The 20,486-nt window shown below is 36.8% G+C and overlaps 2 protein-coding genes and 1 long non-coding RNA gene across 4 annotated transcripts in view; 1 reads left to right on the plus strand and 2 right to left on the minus strand.

The window, feature by feature from the left end:
• LOC115289537 overlaps positions 1-2,797 on the minus strand; it is a 14,137-nt gene extending 11,340 nt beyond the window's left edge. The window contains exon 1 of the long non-coding RNA XR_003907673.1: positions 2,368-2,797. This is a non-coding gene — a long non-coding RNA (uncharacterized LOC115289537). The remainder of the gene's footprint in view (positions 1-2,367) is intronic.
• Positions 1-14,368, plus strand: part of SERPINE3 (serpin family E member 3) — a 31,010-nt gene extending 16,642 nt beyond the window's left edge. Inside the window, 4 exon segments of the mRNA XM_029936819.1 lie at positions 3,097-3,197; positions 13,599-13,685; positions 14,176-14,291; positions 14,294-14,368. Coding sequence (XP_029792679.1) covers positions 3,097-3,197; positions 13,599-13,685; positions 14,176-14,291; positions 14,294-14,368 — 379 coding nt within the window.
• A 697-nt stretch (positions 14,369-15,065) lies between these two features.
• The window catches only part of INTS6 (integrator complex subunit 6), a 90,466-nt gene continuing 85,045 nt past the window's right edge, over positions 15,066-20,486 (minus strand). For both annotated transcript variants that reach the window (XM_029936818.1, XM_029936817.1), the window contains 2 exons: positions 19,946-20,039; positions 15,066-18,348 (listed from right to left, as the gene is read on the minus strand). In XM_029936818.1, the coding sequence (XP_029792678.1) occupies positions 18,255-18,348; positions 19,946-20,039 (188 nt within the window). In that variant the 3' untranslated portion in view covers positions 15,066-18,254. The remainder of the gene's footprint in view (positions 18,349-19,945; positions 20,040-20,486) is intronic.

Genomic DNA, 20,486 nt, shown 5'->3' on the forward strand with positions numbered 1-20,486 from the left:
GGGGAGAGGGTGATGGTCATGGTGGGGGGCACTTGTGGGGAGAAGCACTAGGTGCTATATGGAAACTAATTTGACAATAAACTATTATAAAAAAAAAAGATTGTTTTGGCTATTCTGGGTCCCATACATTTTCATATGAACTTTAGGACCAGCTTATCAGTTTCTGCCAAAAAGGTGGCTGGGATTTTGATGATGATTGCATTTACTCTGTACATCAGTTTAGGAATATTCCTTTCTAACAATATTAGCTATTCCAATCTGTAAACACAAAATGTTTTTCTCTTTATTGGATCTTTTCTTCAGTTTCTTTCAGTTATGTTTTTTAGTTTTCAGTATGCAAGTTTTGCATTTCTTTTGTTAAAATTTGAAGTATTTTATTCCTTTTGATGCTATTATAAATGAGATTTTATTTGCAGAGTGTTCATTGCTAATATAAAAAAAACACCATTGATTTTTGTACCCTGATCTCATATCCTGCCACTTTGACAAACTCATTTATTAGTTCTAATAGCTTTTTCTCTGTGAGTACATATTCCTTAAGATTTTCTATATACAAGACCAAGTCATCTGTGAATAGAAATAGGTTTAATTTTTCCTTTCTAATCTGGATGCATTTTATTTTTTATTTCTTTTTCTTGCATAATTGCTCTGCACACTTTTCAGTGCAATGTCAAACAGAAGTGGTGGACATCCTGGTCTTGTTCCTGATCGTAGGAGGAAAGCATTCGGTCTTTTACCATTACCATTCAGCATGATTCTAGCTGTGGGTTTTCCATGGAGACCCTTTTTAAAGTTGAAACATTTCCTTCCATCCCGAGATTATTGAGTGATTTTTGTTTTCATGAAAGGGTGTTGGATTTTTTTCACATGCTTTTCTGCATTTATTGAGATCATCATGTGGCCTTTGTCCTTTATTCTGTTAATATGGTGTTTGACATTGACTTTCATATATTAAAGCCATCTTGCATTCCTGGGATAAATCTCACTTGTGTATGTTGCTGGATTCAGTTTGCTAGTATTTGTTGAGGATTTTGCATCTCTAAGGGATATTAGTCTAGTTTTCTTTTCTCATGATATCATTGTCTGGTTTTGGTAAAGGGCAATTTTTCTACTCAAAATATTTCTTCTGGGATGGCCTTCATAGCCATATAAGAAAAAAAGTTGGGCACCTGGATGGCTCAGTTGGTTGAGCATCTCTCTCTTGATTTTGGCTCAGGTCATGATCTCACAATTCATGGGTTTAAGCCCCATGTCGGGCTCTGAGCTGGTCACAGATTCTGGTTGGGATTCTCTCCCTCTCTCTCTCTCTGCCCCTCCCCACTTGTGCACTCTCTCTGTCTCTCTTTCTCAAAATAAATAAACTCTCATTACTCTCACCTTTTATGGTCATACCTCACTTATACTATTACCTTTAGTTACTAAAAATGATAGTGCTCAGTTTTATCAACTACCATAATCACATATTTGGCTTCAAATATCCCTTAGCTTTTTCTTAATGTCCCTGAGAAACACTAAAACCACAATGGTAACATTTAAGTGCATGCGCTGTACTGGGTATTTTTCTGAGCACTCTACAAGAATTATTTCACTTAATCTTCACGAAGCTAAGAACTAAGCACTACTATTATGCTCATTTCACAAATGAGGAAACTGAGGCAAAGAGAGGTAAAGTAACTTGCCCCAGGTCATTCAGCTAGTAAGAAGCTGAGCTGGGATTCAGACCCTGGCACTGACCTCTCAAGTTCATGCTCTTAACCACTGTGTTTAAGCATTAAGAGTTTTCAAAAAGGATGTGTTTTAAGCACTTAAGAAAACTTCAGAAGAGGTAATGCAAAATATTTTTGAGAATGTCAGCATAGTTGGAGAAAGCATATGTATCTTTTTGAGAAACCATTCTAAAGATCCAAAATATATATTTATGAGAAAATCTGATACTTCTGTTTAAAATATTGGTCACATTGTCTTGGATAGCAATGAAAACCTTTGCTATTAAATGGGCTTGTCCAGTATTTTTACTCTTGTACAAGTTCTGGATAGTTTATAGAAAAAGACCATCTAAATTGCATTTCCAACATTTTTATTTTCAAAGAAAAATAATGTAAACAATCCTTTTAAAGCCTCCTTCAACAGTAAAATTGGAAATGCCTTGCCTTTGGAGAAATATTACAAAGTTGGTATGTTGATTCTTCTTGCTCTCAGGACTTATTAGGAAAACCAAAGCTTTAACTTGCATTCCTTCCCTCCTGTGCGTCAAAGACACACACTGCACACAGCAAACACAAAAATATATCTTACCAAATATAAATATTATTAAATGAAACACCCCATTAATTGTTGATTAGTCAACAACTTCTTTTCTGCACCTACTGTGAGATGCCGCAGGAGATGCGAGGTAGCAAAGTATGGATGCCAAGGACCCAGGCTGTGCACTCAGACAGCCTTGCTTTGACTTGAACTCCACCACTTATTCATTATGTCATCTTGGGCAAGTGTCTTAATCTTTTTAGGCTTCAGTTCTCACCTGCAAAATGAGGATAATAATAACAAAGTTATGTGAAGATGAAATTAGACAATCCACATAAAATACTTGGCATGGTGTCTGGCATATGGTAAGCACCCATTAAAGATTAGTTACTATTAGGAAAAAAAAAACATGACTGGAATAGCCTCTCTTCTCAAGTCATTTACACTCTCACAGATAACAGTAATAGGAAGCAGAATGTTCTATACATCAAAAGAGCAGAACATACAAAGTATTAATGGGGCTTTCAGGACCAAAGTACACAAAACAGCTGGAGAGGAGAGGAGGGCATTATAATTGAATTGAACTTGGAGGAAAGGGTAGTAACTCAAAGGCACTCAAAGGACATGGGGAAGACCTGGAAAGAACAGCAAAGATACAGAGGTGGGAGACAGCCCTGTGTGGTCAGACTAGTCAGTGTGTAGGGTTTATGAGAGGCAGATATGAATACAAAGCTGGAATCAGCCTGGAGATCCACCTTCCAAGTTAGGGAGCCTGGCAGTCATGATGTGCATGAAAATATTTTGAATGAGATTTTTAAATGAAAGTTGATGGTCTGCTTTTGTTTTTTTTAGATTCAAGATCCAAAATCATTTCAATTTAAAAAGCATTTTAAATTCTTGGGGAGTCACCGATCTTTTTGATCCACTCAAAGCTAACTTGAAAGGAATTTCAGGTAACATTTCTTCTTTCAAGCTTTTTGGCATTGTGCTTGGGGCACCTCTGTCATACTTTGATTAAGGGATTTTCATCTACAGAAGCTTCAATCGTACCGTCAGAATTAACAGTTTTAAAAGGATAAAGAAAGAGTTTTGCTTTATATAAAAATGTTAGAGTTTCTATTTGGAGTGATGGAAATGTTTTGTAACTATATAGCAGTTACCATTGCACAATATGGTAAATATAATTAATGCCACTGAATTGTACACTTAGAAATGGTTAAAACGGCAAAGTTGATGTTATAAATATTTTACAATAAAAGTTTACTAAGATAATCACAAAAAATATGTTGCTTCAGAGAACAGTCAAATTTGGGTTGACTTTGTGAGGGAGGAGTGTTTCTTGAAATCTTTAAAGGCCGTTTTGGGAGACCACCTTCAGGGCGAGGTCAGTGGCCAGAAAACACAATACAACTCACCCTCCCTCTGCCTCTCATGACTAGGAACCTGCCAGCGATGGTGGTTCAACAACAGAGGTCTTCATTCTGACCTTGCACTGTTATGCCAGCCTCCCAGTCGCTCTGTTTCCACCTCCTGCCTGTCACTCCCTCCTTGTATCGCTTCTGGCTTCTTGAAATAAACTAACCTTGAAAGTTTCCCTCTACCATCCAACTCCCTTTCTTCAAATTACTCAGGTACCTGTAACCTTGCCTTAAAATGTTCTCCTTCCCAAAGGCCATATTAAATTTATTTGCCCCTAGTGGACACACTACTACTAATCAATAGTAGCTGTATTGGCTTTATAATATGACAGAAAACTTACGTCAAATATTTAAAAAGAATGGAATGCCAAAACCTTATGTTCCAGAATCCTCTCAGAATCCAACAGATAAACTATTTCTAACTCCAAAGGTTCAGGTTTGTTTCTGCTCTGGATACTAATAAGTTATCTGTATGAAGATGAATCTTCACAGGCATCTTCATTGACCTTGATGCTTTCTTTCCCTGATGAGATTCAGAATCTCCATTTTAAATGCTACAACCTCCTAACACAGAGTTTTCTAAAGCATCACTCAAAACCTTCTTTCTTAAGCAATCACACACACACATACACACAGGAATTTGGTCCACAAATGCAGTCTTGGCTTGTGCTTTATATGTGACCAGACAGACTAAATGGCAGTTACTTATCAAATAAAGCACAGGAGGAAGGATCTATTCTAGAATGTTTAAGACCCACCAGCTGTGTACTCATTACCTAAACATGCAAAGAAATAAGCAAAGCAATAGTCAAGTTTGGGCACAGTGCCCCTAACAATGCTTGGCACACAGTGGATATGCAATGAATGTTGTTGACTTGGTTGAATGATTCAACCAAAAAGTTTCCATGGTGATGCAGGCATAATCTGACATGTAGGGTAAAGAGGAACAGTAGAGTGACAGAATCAGAAGTCAAGGAAGGAGGAAGGGATTAAGAACTTCCATGTGCTCTATCTTTAATAATGTACAAAATGCAATCACAATGTCTTCTTGTGACTCCAGAGTTCAGCTACAGCATTCCTGTTGTTGATGATTATACTATTCTTCATTTGATCATTCTAGTTCAAAATTCTGGGGCCATTTTTACCTCTTCTTCTACAACACTACATTCAGTTAATCACTATGACATTGATTGTTCCTTCAGAGCTCTTAATTTCTCTGCCTTGATGTCCTGGAGGTACATCTCAAAATGCCATTAATCCTGTGTCTTCAAACAGGACTGATCTTAACCCACATCAGCTCTCCCACTGGCAAAGACTTCCAAGGCCCATGAGCTCTCCTGACAAGATGTAACAAGCAACCTAGCTTAGAAAGAACATTTTTTGGTACCTTTTCAATAATGCAGTTAAGGTCTATGTATATTTGTTCAAACCAGCAGAAATACAGGCTCATGGATTTAAGTTGTTAAATAATTATTGAGCCATTAGCATGTGCCAAGTGTGAAGCTTGAATTCATATTTCTTACATGATAAAACACATCAGCCTCATCTTCTCCCGTAAAGTTTTGTTCCTCTAACAAGATATATCACCAAATAATGGTCCATCCCTGTTTTCATAAAGTTTTAATGAAACATAGCCACTCCTGTTTATTTACAAATCATCTATGACTGTATTCCTGTTACAATGCAGAATAAGGCAGTTGCAACGAACACCATATGGCCTACAATTGCTAAACTATTTAATATCTTGACCTTTACAGATAAAATTTACCAACTAAAGTATTGCTTTCCAATGCCCTTCTTTAAACATAATCAAGACACTAGTCACTTATATGCTTAAGTGTGCTGTTGACTGATTGTAGAGAAATGGTGACTGAAACTGTCTAACAAATAGTTTCATCATTCCTAAAATGAGGTAATTACCACCCATCTCATATCTTACTTATAGAAATAAAATTCTTCAACATATAGCAAACTATCATCAGAGAGCTTGTCAGAAAATAAGTCATCAGAAAATGCTGGTCTCCCTTCTCACAATTAACAAGAGGGTGCCAAGTAGTTTGTTCTATAGACAGAAGCTCAAACTACAGGGAACATTTGGCCTTTTCTCTCTATTTGGCTCCAGTGTCCAGAATTACTTTACTCAAGTCCTCCTTCCCCATTTAAAAGTCACTACTCATCTATCTCTTCCTTCATGGGATCTAATTCTTCTTTTCTGCCTGAAAAAAACTTGTTCAATATCATCTTAAGGCCCAACTGAGCCCAGGCTATAATTTTTCTCCTCGGACATCCTTGATACTACATGTTATAAAGCTTTTAAGAGTAATTTCAGTTTCACCCACACTAAAGATACCAGCTAGAGATATACTTCTTGAGTAATCAGAAGGATCAGCAGGCTTCAATACAAACCCAGGCTTCCTAATCCAAGAAATACTTCTTTTGCACAAACTTAAAACTTTGAAGAAACTATCTTATTCTTGACTTTTACAAATGAGTAGTTTCCAATCTAAGCACACAGAGTTGTTTGGTTGCATACTAAAGTGAACTTATGCCACACCAGATGACCAGTCAGCACTGCAATAGGTCATCATGATTGTGAGACATATTCTCAACTTCAGTTCCCCTCCCAAGAAGACCAACTAACAACTATCGATAGACTAGTCACCAGTGTGAAAACCCCAGCTCCCAGATGTGAAGCTGAGCACCCCTCTGAACTATGACTGAGAAGACCATATGAGAAAGGTAAGAGGAGCAGCTACACTTGAACTGCATCACCCCTCCTCCGGGCTGACACAGCACTGCACCAAGAGGGCCCTTCCAGGTCTACTACAGTTTCTTCTGTGAGAAAAGAGAGCCAAGGTGGACACCCAACTCTTCCAGTGTTGTAGGACACTTCCTAGAAGGTTTATTCAGATCTTGCCTCCTGGGGATAACTAAGGATCAGATAGAGATGGGGGCAGGAGGGCAAGGCTTACATTAACCAGCTCTCAAACCTTGGCAGACCATGTTCCTGCCTGTAGCCAAGACCCCAGATAGCAGCAATGCCACTTACAAAACCAGCCTGCCCCATCTGGCTAGAGAGCTTGGTTGGCAATTCTGATTCTGCAGTCAGTGGACTATCCTACCTAGTCAATGGACCATACTACCACTCTACCTTGAAGAAAAGCAAATTCACAATCCTAACCAATGCCTAAGTGTAATCTCAAGTCTCACCCATTGAGGAAGTCTGACCAGAGAACTCACATAGCTGAGAAGCCCATCCTACAGCTGTGCTTGGGCAGAGATCCTGGCCAGCAGCCCCACCCAACTGTTGAGCATATCCCCTACCCCAAAAAATCAAAGAGCCTGAAGAAATGATCTTGGGCAGCCTTTCAGCCCAGCCCACAGAGCCCCCAAGTCACAGAGCCCAGTCCACATCCCCACTCATCTTCAGGGCACAGTTGGCAACCCCACCAAAACATGGAGCCCAGCCAACAGCACCATCCATTTGGGAATCACAGTGTGAGACTCCATTTGACCAAGAAGGATGATGGAGTCCATTCCATTACTACCCAGTCATGGTGTCCAACCAGTCAGGGAACACAGCCTACAACCTCATTTAACCAGAGTTGATTGTAGGGCTACTGGCTCAACCTGACAGTGGGGCATAGCCAGAAGCCCCACTGAAACAGGGAGCCCACCCAGCAGACCTGCTTGACTACAGAACCCAGCCAGCAGTCTTACCCAACCAGCAGCACCCCACGGCAAACTCAGAGCACATGGAGAGGATTCTCCAACAGAGATCCTGATAGGAAGCTCCACTACCCACAAATGTTATCAGTTAATTGGTAAAAGTCTTTACTTGCCAAAGCAAACCTGTAAAGCCTGGAAAAGGAGACCACTTACTTAAATGCACAGATACCAATACAAAGAAGCAAGAATTATGAAAAATGAGAAAAAGAGCTTTGACAACGGACTCTGCTGAGCAGAGGAAAGAATCAATGAACTAGAAGATAAGTAATTTGAAAGTATCTAGTCAGAAGAGCAAAAAGAAAAAAAGAATGAAAGAAGAAAGCCTGTGGGAACTGGGGACACCACGGAAGAAAAAATATACTCATAAAGGGAATCCCAAAACATGAGGGGTAAAAAAGAAAGAAAGTCTACTTAAAGCAATAATGGCTGAAAACTTTCCAAATTGGGGAGAGAAATGGGGTTCCAGATTCATAATGCCCAAGGAATCCCAATAGGTTGAACCCAAAAAAAGTCTACACCAAGACACATAATTAAATTGTCATAAGTCAAAGACAAAGAATTTTAAAAGCAGCAGGAGAGAAGAAACAAGTTACATACAAGAGAACCCACATAAGATGATCAATGGATTTCTCAACAGAAACTATAGGCCTGGATATAGTGGAATGGCACGCACAAAATTTTGAAAAACAAAAACAACAACAAAAAAAACCCCAAAACCCTGTCAACCAATAGTACTATATCTGGCAATGTTGTCCTTCACAAGTGAAGCAAAGCTAAAAGTTTTCCAAACCAACAAAAACTAAGGAAGTTTGTCACCACTAGACCTGCCTTACAAGATATGCTAAAGGACATCCTTCAAGCTGAAATAGAAGGATTCTAATTAATATTGTAAAAATGTATGAATATGTAAAAATTATTGGTAATGGTGAATCTCTAGTCAAAATCAGATTCTCTAACATTGTAATAATGGTACATAATTATAGCAAATCAATGAATTCGGTAAAGTTGCAGGATATAAAATGAACATGCAAATATTAGTTGTGTTTTTTACACTAACAATGAAGTATCTGAAAAAGAAATAAAGAAAACAATTCCATTTCATTTACAGTTGCATCAGAAACATTGAAATACTTAGAAATAAATTTAACCAAGGAAGTCAGCCTATCTCTACATTGAAAACTACAGCATATTAATGAAAGAAATTGAAAAATATAAAAATAAATGGAAAAATATCCTGTGTTCATGGATTAGAAAAATTAATAGTTAAAGTTTCTATACTACCCAAATCAATCCTCAGATTCAATTCACTGCATATCAAAATGCCAATGACATTTTCCACAGAAACAGAAAAAAAAAAAACGCTCTAAAATTTGTATGGAAACAAAAAAGTCCCCAAATAGCCAAAGCAATCCTGAGAAAAAACAAAACTAAAGGGAATCACACTTCCTGAGTTCAAATGGTATTACAAATCTATAGTAACCAAAACAGTATGGTACTGGCATAAAAACAGACACATAAAGAAATGGGACAGAATCAAGACCTCAGAACTAAATCCATGTATATACAGTCGACTAATATTTGACAAGGAAGCCAAAAATTCTCAATGGGGAAAATATAGTCTTTTCAATAAATGGTGCTGGGAAAACTGGATATTCAGATGCAAAAGAATAAAACTGGACCTCTGTTTGGTAACGTTCACAAAAATTAACTCAAAATGGATTAAAGACTTAAATGTCTGAAACCATAAAACTCCTAGAAGAACACATGGGAGAAAGACTCCTTGAAATTGGTGTTGGCAATGAGTTTTTGGATCTGACACCAAAAGTATAAGCAGCAAAAGCAAAAGTAAGCAAGTGGGACTACATCAAACTAAAAGCATCTTCATAGCAAAAGAAACAATTAAAATGAAAAGGCAACCTACAGAATAGGAGAAAATATTTCTGAATCACATATCTAGAGGATTAATATCCAAAATATACGTAAGGAACTCACACAACTTGTAAATAACAATAATCTGATTTTTAAGTAGACAGAGTATCCAAATAAACATTTTCCCCAATAAGATTATTCAAAAGTCAATAGACACACAAAAATATCATGAATATTGCTAATCATTGGGGAAATGCAAATCAAAGCTATAGTGACATATCACCTTATATCTGTTAGAATATTAGATGTTAGAATGTTAGATGTTAGAATGGCTATTATCCAAATGGCAAGAAATAACAAATGCTGGCAAGGATGTGGAGAAAAGGAACTTTGTACACTGTTGACAGGAATTTAAATCAGTCCAACCACTATGGAAAGCACTATGGAGATTCCTCAAAAAATAAAAATAGAACTACCACATGATCCAGCAATTCTACTTCTGAGTGTGTATTCAAAGGAAATTAAATCACTATCAAAGAGATAACTGAACCCCCATGTTCACAGCAGCATTATTTGCAATAGCCAAGATACAGAAAAAAAAAAATCTAAGTGTCCATCAGCAAATGAATGGATAAAGAAGCTGTGGTGTATATATACATATATATATATTTATATACATATATATATACACATACATATATATATATGGAATATTATTTAGCCATAAAAAGGAAGGAAATCTCACAACTGGCAAGAAAAACCTTGAGGGCATTATGCTAAGTGAAATAAGTCATACAGAAAGACAAATACTGTAAAATCTCACACGTGGAACCTAAAAAAAAATCAAACGTCATAGAAACACAGAGTTTGATGGTTGCCAGTGGCAAGAAATGGGGAGAGTTGGGGAGTTGGGTGAAGGTGGTCAAAGGGTGCAAACTTCCAGTTACATGTTCTAGGGACATAATGTGCAGCATGGTGACTATAGTCGACAATACTGCACTGTATATTTGAAAGTTGCAAAGACAATAGAGCTTACAATTTAATATACATGAAAAAATTGTAACTCTGTGAGGCAATGGATGTGTTAATTAATCTAATTGTGGTAATCATTTTGCAATATATACATATATCAAATCATCACAGTGTGCACCTTAAACTTACACAATGTTATATCAGTTATAATCCAATAAAGCTAGGGAGGCAGGAGGAGTGGACGAGAGGAGAAGGATAGAGAAAGCAACAAACCACAGCCTGGCTTCAGGGGCCATTTCAGATTCTTTTTAGCAATCTCTCTCTATATCGTGGGCCGGGTGCTATGTGATATTTTACATATTTTACAACTAAGTGATATAAAGAGGAGAGAGATAAACTAGAAGGAAATTCTGGCAATAACTTTTTTAAAGCCACTAAATTCATCAATAATAAAGTAATATACTTGGAAAGGCAAATGACACAGCAAATGAGGTTTATCCTGCATCATGAGAAGCTGCGGATCAAATTTTGGGACACTGGTTTATGTTTTGCAAATCTTGTGCTTACACAACGTCATTATGAAGACTCCTAAACCTTTTGAGACTGTGGTCAAGCACACACAAAGAATGAAGGTCTCTACTAACAAAGGGGAAAGAGGCACTGAAACAATCATTTGGGTGAAACTTGTCAAAGACCTATCATTCTGTACTGTGCCCCTGTGACTTTATAGACATCAAATCAACCAACATTTCCTTACAAGTGAAATCAGACTAAAGAACATAAAGACAGCTGTTTTATGGGGGAAATGAAACAAATGCACAACATGAGAAGTGTCTATTATTCATTCATCCCACATTTACTGAACACATAAATGTACCAAGCATTATTACGTTAGTTAGGTGAAGTAAAGATAGTTTAAAATTCATAAAATAGCTTCTGCCTTCTAGAAGCTAATATTCTAAAAAGAAAGGTTGACGTAAACACTTGACAATATTATGGAAGATTGGAGAGTATACCAGGAAGAAGGGTAGGAAGAATCTTACTACTTTGCTGTGGATATTGAAATGTAATATAGGGGCAAGGGGGTTTATAGTGGGCTACAGTTTCCCAGAATGTTAATCTGGTCAATTTAGAGACAGGGAATGGTGCGGGTCATTCTATTGTTAACACTACAATTTAAAGTGCTCCTGCAGAGATTCAGTACAAACATTAGCAAATAAGCAACTCTAGGAAGTCCACTACTAAAAACAAAAGCACAAAACTATTCAACCTGCATTTCCCATTTTAATTCATCGTGGGAACAAATTTGGGGAAAACAGTTGTATGACCCTCAATGGCACGAAGCAACTGCCAACAATGGAGGAGAAGATGAGCCCAAAGTAAGGAGGATCCCTCCGTACTTGGGTTCTTCTAGGCCGACTTCATTAGTTGCATAACACTTCAATAGCTACTTGACAAAAGCAAGAAAATAGGGATCTGTGATACAAGATCAAGCAAGAAGAAAACTGCAAACCTATAGATGAATTCATTTTGAGCACAAATGTTGGTCATCTGAAATATTAAATCTTACCAGAGATATAATTTAAGAGAGGTGTGGATGTTGGAGCAAGAATTGTGCGAATATGTAACTGTCAATTATTGGACCACGCCTGTAGTGTGATGGAGAAAAGCTATTTAAATGAAGCTCCTTGACTACAGTATCAGGAACTTTTAATAGCCAAGCCTAAGCAAAGACTCATTCATACCAATTGGCCCCATTTTTCACACTGTGTCAAAGTGCCTGGCCTCTAACACAACCACATTTACTATATTTTAGCTGATAGAGTTTCATAGTGAACTTCTGCTGACTTCATTAACACTTCTTTTACATGTTCAGACACCATACCATAGTAATGAAATCACAGATTACTGAAACCTCATGACCATCGAAGAACCATATTTTTATCCACAAAATTCTAATTCTGACACTGCATTTTAGTTTGCTCAATGAATGAGTGAGAGAGACTATTAGAGAGAAATTTATTTTCTAAAAGATCCTACAGATCTAGAGACCAACTGCTAAAATAAATCAGATTCTTCACTGGTTTTAGGACAAGTGATACCAGATCAATGTTTCCATTGATTTTTCCCTTCCTCTGGCCCTTGTCTGGTCCCCTTCAATGATGCTAGAAAATAACTGCTTCTTACAACAAAATCAGCCAACTCACAATTTCCTGTGTACACCTTATTTAGAAGATGGATGAACTGCTGCGTATCCTATACTCAGCTGGTTTTAGTCTCTCACGACATTCATTTGCGTCTCCTTGTATGTGCATGAAAAATGCAAAACAATTAATTAGTCTAAGATGAAACAAAGCTCTCTCCAAATACAACACGTATATTGAAATGACTATTTTAAGGCTCATGCCACAGACCCCTTCCCAGTGGTAGGCAAGAGTTGACTAGAATACACTTTTTGCAAGGTGGTATCGTTTGTGTGGAGTGGGTGGAAATGGGTGCTGCACAGTCAGAAAACCTGCAAATGCCCAATTTCTACTTCTTTTCAAGTGTGTGACTTCAGATCACTTAGACTTCGTTGTGAAAATGAAAGGTTTGGTATAACCTTTCTTCTAGTTTGGATGATTCTCACTGTCCTTCATTATTACATCATCAAGGACCATTTCAATGTGGAGAGCTGTTTAAAAATGATTCATGGTTAAATTACAAAAATCTGTCAATTCCTCTAACTTAATTGCTCATACTCCTGTTTGCTAAGCTTCTATCTTAGAAGTTGTTAGCACACAACTATTATAGTTCTGACCTCTCATTATCTTTGCAGATTCTAGCCCATGCGGCAAGTTAATAGCATAACTGATACACCTCAATGTATGCAGCTTGAGACACAGTTTTAATACACTGAGCTACGCGTTTTAAGGCCCATAGTACAAACCTGTCACTGTCATTTAAAAATGGCTCTGAAAAGGCAGTTCAAGAAAGTGTTCAAGGGAAATCATCTCAGAAACTAGCTGAAAAATACTCTTGGACTCCAGAATCTGCCTTTTAACACACACTCTGGCGAAAATACTGGCTGAGGATTTCATTATTAACTAGAAATTACTTGGGGAAAATTAACTATTGAATAAACAGGGCACAGCTCTAAATATTAATTTGGGACGGGGTATTTATTAAATTCACCAAATCTGAGGTTTTGAAAGTTACATAATATATTGCATCTTAAGAATTTTCCAAACAAATCTACGCCTAGCTATAGTAAGCAGAATGAGAGATTTTCATTAAGTACGTTCTTTAAAAAGTACACTCAAATCCTTAAGCTAAATGTGTTAAACATGGAAATAAGCAATTCGCCTTTTTATTTCTTGGGACTAGGCCAAGATGGCTTTTATGTTTCTGAAGCAATCCACAAAGCCAAGATTGAGGTTTCCGAGGAAGGCAGCACGGCATCTACAGCCACCGGTATGTTCCTAAAGGGGTCAGCGGTGCTGTCGGACCTCTTGTCCTTCTATGCCTTTGTTAGGTTTATCCAGTTCAATCTTCTCATTTCTAAGCCTTCCCATGCAAAACCCCAAGTCCAGATGTGGTGTGGCAGTTTTTAAAAAGAAAGATTAACGCAGAGTTTGAAAAACGATGAGAGAAGAAAAATCCAGTTTAAAAAGGGTTTGTACCTTCATTCCCATAAACAAGGAATGAAGTCATTCTGAAAATTACCTTCAGTAAGGAATTTATTCCATGGAACATTTTGAAAATGGGACACAGGGTTGCTAAGTGGCATCTTTTCTCTTTAATTTTCCCATTTGTACCCCATCGTAACACTAAGCAAATACATTAGGTTGTTTTGATTTCTTCAGAAATCAAGAACTATAACTGACTTCATATCCAATTTTAATAATGACTTCCCTCAAATGAATAAAAAATGCAGTAGTCTCCTATTCTTTCTCTCCTGCAGCTCTGTTGTTACTGAAAAGGTCTCGAATTCCTTTTTTTAAAGCAGATCGGCCATTCTTCTTTTTCCTGAGAGAACCCAACACAGGTATGACAGTATTTCCTGACAGGATTCAGATACATTAAATATTTATCAGCATCTCTCTAGCAACAAGCGCCCATTTGTCCACTGCAGCCTAAATAAGCATTCCTTCTAACTAGTTTCTATGGGGCTTCAGAAGCATCCCAGTTTCCTGTGGTGGATCCTGAGAAAGGGGAACACATTTCCTAACTACAAAAGAAGCTCATATCCTCCGTGTTGTTTTTGGCTTTTCAGCACATTTTTAGTGGACGTGGATTTTTAAAAATTGAGGTTTCTACTTCTGGGGAAGACTTAGAAAGATCATGAAAGTAATATAAGTGATTCATCTTGACTACCCACCCACCCCCATTTGTTGCCTCACTTTCTCATCCCCACAGGACAAAAGATAGTTCCTTCAGGACACTAGTGTATCCAAGGAGCCTTCTGACTCCGCAACTCTGGTATTCTAGTGAATGTATCTGGGTTTCGACAGTTTCTCTGTTGATCTTTCGCAAGCGTGAAGTTACACAAAAAGCAAGTGTTTGCCCAAGTACATCTTAATTCCACAATGCGACTTCATCTTATGCCAGAAACGGTACAGAACAGGCAAAGCCTCAGCACATCAGAAGGACAAGCAGAGGTCCTTTCAGCTTCAGCCTTGAAAAAGGATTCAAATTATTTCTCTCAGTGTTTCCCCCTCCCCCCTGACAATTATTTATCAGCCTAGGTAGGAAATGAGATTCTCAGTAAAGAGTTGTTGGCAAGTTGAAACAATGTGTTAAAAAGAAATAGGATGGAACAAGACTAACAAAATCAAGCAAAAGTGGATCTACTTTAACTAAACATCAGGCATTATTTTTATTTATGGAGAGAAAAAAAGTCAAAAGTTAGAATAATGAAAATTACGCATAGGTTTTACACAATTGTTAAGGAAATACTGTCAACATCATTTTATCTGAGAATCATTTGCATACTGCGGTAACTTGTGCTAGAAATCAAAGGAACACTTTTGTGACAAAAAGAATGAAGATAATCATTCACTAGGAAATAATCTATTGGGGGATTATTTGGGGAGAAAAAGTCCATCAACAGAATATATCCTCCTAGGATTTCACCTTGATTTTTCCACCCCCATGTTTATTAGATGAAATTGTCACTTATCACTCAGAACAGGCAACAGAGAACTCCTCTCTTAGAAAGGATACATGTCCAAAAAATGAAAGATGAAAAAAGTGACAGGGTCTACTCCCTCAAGAAACAGACAGGACTAAATGTGAATAGAAAGGTCATTGTCAAAAGCAGATAGCCAATAAAGGTTGATGACAGTTAAAAGAGAACGATTTCTCTTTTGGAATTCAACTGCGTAACAATGACGTAAAATCTATGAACTAGTAAAGGACACCACTGTTTCAATGACAGGAGTTTTCAAAACTGCCTCAGTAAACACAATGAAAATAAAAGGCTAATCCAAAACCAGTTCCGTAATCCGCCGCTGCCGCACATCTGAACATAGTCTTCGTGAATTTATTTACCTCTTTCTGGGAGGTACTTGCCCACACCACGCAAGGCAAAGTGGCTACTCTTCTGGTGAGGGGGTGTCGAAGAGATAGAAATCAGTCTCAGCCTTCAGTGCACCTAATTGACAAATCTTACTGATAAGGGCAAATAATGAATCTATTGACAAATGGGACATAAATGGGAACATTAAGAAAAACGATCTTTATCTCAAGGTAGAGAATATCATTTGTCCAGCCTAAAGTCACCCAGTGCCCTAAAGGGCCTAAAAAGACAGGATATTCCCCCTCAAATATAACCCCCCTTTGCTTACAAGAATTCTATAGTATTTGACTAATTTAACTAATATGCCCAGTTTCTTAAAATGTAAGAAAACCGTCGAGATGGGATAGTAAGCTTCAGTTTTGATTAGCTTCAAACCTTATGACTAGGTTTTGGATGTGATTATCGAGTATGGCGACAGAGAGATTAAGGACAGAAAGAGGAGACTGAACACACTGCTCTTCCCAACTCCCTCTAGGGTTCGGCCCCCAGATGTAATCAAGGGGAGGGGCTTAAAGGATTATCACCTCATGAGTAATCTGTGAAATGGAAATAACTTCCTGATAAGGAAAGCTGCTAAACATTGTAAAAGACTGAATCCCTCTCCTAAATATTCTTGTTAAGTATGAACTTTTATCTGAATGACTTGTAATCCCTTCTACTAATCTCAGAATCTAAATATACATAATTTATGACAATTAAGACCAGACAATATATTCTGGGTTTTGTGTAGCTCCTGAATTTAGCAGTGACTGCAGGTAATTACCTTGACAATTTCATCTATTAAATGATATCCTGCTTTAAAGGTATTTTGTAGAGGTAAAAAAGGTTTAAAGAACTGCATATGAAAATACGACATTTCGTTACATTAAATGCTTCTTTTTCTTGACAGGATTTGTCTTCAGTATTGGGAGTGTTTCAAATCCCCTAGACTAAATTAAGAGATCTCAAGCATGTTCTTCACTTCCATCTATGCTTTTCTTCATAAAAAGTTACAATTGCATTCTGCTATTCCTTTGAAATTTTAAAAATGTTCTGCTAAAGTGTAAAAAGATAAGGGTATGTGATTTTCAAATATTATGAAACTAAAATTCCATCAATTTTACTATAATTTTATAAATTTATTTTGCCCTCTCTTAATCTAAATGTATTTTAACCTTCTTTTCTATTGGTTACCCCAAAAGCACTACAAGGCACAGCAGTGATCTATGAAAGGTGAGTGAGTGGGTCTGGTCACAGGGTCAGTGTCCTCAGGGAAGACACGTGAGAGGTCATGGTGGACTGAGAGTGGACAATGAATAGTGTTGGTTTTTTCCTTATTCTGGGTATTCCAGGGAGAATACACAAAATGAGCAAAGTCATCGTAAATGTTTCCTTTCCGTTTAGCTTCTAAACAAAATGGAGAGTTTAAGTGTAAAGAACAAGCAGAGGAGAACAGAGATCCCCTTTGAACTCCCAATTTGTTGTGGGACTTCCCTTCGCATGGCATCAAGCTGCTAGAGGCTAGCCATCTCAGAGTATGTGGTGTACCCCAAACTTACAACTCCCTAACAGCTTCAACTTAGTGCCATCCACAATCCTAGTGAGAAAGGAAAAAGGCATTGAAGGGGAGTAAGGAAACCAATAATGTCAAAGATGTCTGCTTTTTAAACAGCTTTTAAAGTGTCTGCCTATTTGCCACAGATACCGTCTTTTCTATTATCTAGGCAGAAATGGGAGTATGTTGGTGTAGCCAACAAAATCTAAGAACATAGAGTAAAAAGACAATGCAGATTATGTAACAGGTAATTACAGTTAGGTTTAACAAATATGAGCTTCAAGTGGTGTATTTTTCCAATGCTTAAAAAGCAAGGCCTTTAAAATTCCATTATCCTTAAGATGGTTTTAAATGATTACTTTAAATGTGATTATTTCCTAAACCACACAAGAGTAAAATAGAGCATTTATTGATGGAATAACAAAAGTGCTTTTCTTAAATATTCTTCAAAATACATTTGTACAACTTACAATAATATATCCAAAATAACTGTATATACAAAACATTACCTAGTTTTAATGTATGTGCTTTTTTCCCCAAAAATTACAAAGTAACTTCTTTTTTATTTTTTTTTTTTTTGGCAAAGTTCAACCTTAACAGAGGTGACAATTTTAAAGGTTGGTTTAAGAAAATAGAACCTGAGGGAAATTGACACGCAAGAGTCAATGACAAGCAAGAGATTTGGAGGAATATTTTTAGTTTGTTAAATAAAAATGTGTTTTAGAGTGATATTTTTCACATTACAAAAATAAACCAAAATGAAGAAAAGGTCACTGTAAAATGATGGAAAAAGGATCTGTAGACTTGCTCTTAGTATTTCAAATAGCCAACAACGCATGTCAAAAAATGAATGCAAGATCACAACAGTCTTGTATTTACTTTGTATTTGGAGAAGATAGTGAAATAAGTGGCCACATTCTGTTTTCTTTTAATTGCTATTAATATGGTTGATCTGATTGGCTCGTCGATGAATTTCATCCAAGAAGTTCTCCAGTTGTTCTATTAGCATTCGCTTTTTAAACCTGTATAAAGAAATAAGTGATAGCACTCTCAATTTCTTTTTAATGGATATAGATCAGTATAATGCTTTTTTTTTTTTAAAATAGTGTTGGGTTTTCCTTATGAAGATTTTTCAATGTAAAATGAAAATGAAAAAGAACAACTGTATGATATATAAAATCCACGGGAAGATAATAAGCAAATTATTTTATCAGTGAAGAATTACAGCTTGTTCCTAAGACAAATAATCCAGGCCTAGGTACAATGGAAGTTGGATATTTGTCCCACAACCAAAAAGAAAAACAAAAAACCCTAACAATGACAAGGGTTACAAATATTCCAACAAAAATTGGTTTCCCTAAGCAATGATTCCAATAGCTTCTTATGCTCTTTAAAAGTTGTATGTTGAAAGAATGTGGACAAAGTATGAATATAATGAAGAAGAAATGACAGTTGGATAGGAACATTTAAAAACCCTGGTATTCTACTATCACAGTTTGAAAGCTAGCACATCAAGGATAATTGACAGCTGTAGTATAAGATAATACAGCAAACACTCAAAGTTCAAGTGGCAATTTAAAATTTTCTTCACTAATATAGTAGACTAAAATTGCATTTGTCTACATAAGTTATTAAGACTGATGATGCTTTTTAGGATATCAAAAACTCTGTCCCATCTATATCCACTTCTCTGCTTGTAAATTAATATGAATAGCTGCCATAATATTACACAACTCTCTAAAAAATGTTAGAAGTAGAGTACAGGCCACCAGGAATGTAGCTAAATCCATGATGAAGTTTGAGCTGACAGAATGTCACATAAAGAATAGGTTCAAAACTCAAAACAAGTAACATGAAAAGTTACTGCCTTATTTGAACCTTCCAAGTGGCGTATGCTCCAGCCACTCAAAAAAAAATTTTAATTGCTCTATCTAAAAATGCCTTTATGAGTAGCATGGAAGGAACTGGGGAACTTTAAGAGTGTGTATTTGGAAGGTCAGATGAGATAACCCTAAGGTTTCTTTTAATACTAAGGAAATCTTCAAAGAAAAATGTTTTGTTACTCACTAAACTCATATAACTACTCTTTCCATTTAATTGCACTTCATAGTTACCATTTATAATCTTGATCCACATTCCTTGTACTAAAGCACATAATCCCGGGCTACTGAAGCAATCAGAATAAGGCCCATTTGTCCAACTCTGCTCCCCTTAAATACACGTTTTCCCATGTACAAATGAACTGTATTCAAATATTGTCTTCCAAGGTTATTTCTAATCACTAATTAATATTAACTGTAGTCCAAATACACAAGGGAGAAAAACTGCAGGCTATAAAATATAAAGACCCCAAAAAGCCAGAGAGTAGGATCAATGAGAATCATGCAAGTATCTGTAATCTACAGGGAGAAAAGGCCCATAATTGGTAAAGAATTTGTGTGTGGCTGTTTTTTAAGTGAATTTCTTTCAATAAACTAAAACAGAGGAAGAGGAGGAGGAGGAGGGGGACGAGGATGACACATGGTTGTGTCATATGCATAACACCACAAGCGCAAGCCAGATGCTGTTACAGCACTGTCAACCGGAGACTCATTTCATAATGTGCAACAGATTATTTACCTTGATGCTTCTTTAATGACATTTTGTAAAAATATTAGTCTTGTTTGTAAACTGCCTTGCACATGCTTCAGTAAAGTGAAGATTCTTTCATATTCTTAAAACAAGAGAAGCAAAGACAAAAATTAAGTGGCTTTTCTATGCACTCTTATTCACTATTTTTCTACTGTAGTTCACTATATCAAGATATGCTAGACCAAACCAAAATATTCTACCACTCATTAACACACATATCTCATATATATCAATCAAGATAAAATAACCTGTCAAACTCAGCATTTGGGGTAAAAATTTCCATTAAGATATCAAACATATAGCTTAGTACATGACTAGCTTTGGTCCTGTCACTGAGAAAACTCCAGCAAGCCCTTTATAAAATCCCGTTCTTATCATTTAAATTCTCAACTACCGTTAACATGGTGAGGAGGGACATATGGAGGCAAAAAGTGGTTTGGAATGCTAGTTCAGTTTCAAGTTTTTGCCTAAAATTCTGCCCCAGATTGTAAGCTCCTAAATGGCAAGGACTGTCTTACCCACTTTTGAA

This window comes from Suricata suricatta, chromosome 4 (assembly GCF_006229205.1).
Source record: "Suricata suricatta isolate VVHF042 chromosome 4, meerkat_22Aug2017_6uvM2_HiC, whole genome shotgun sequence".
Taxonomy (NCBI): domain Eukaryota; kingdom Metazoa; phylum Chordata; class Mammalia; order Carnivora; family Herpestidae; genus Suricata; species Suricata suricatta.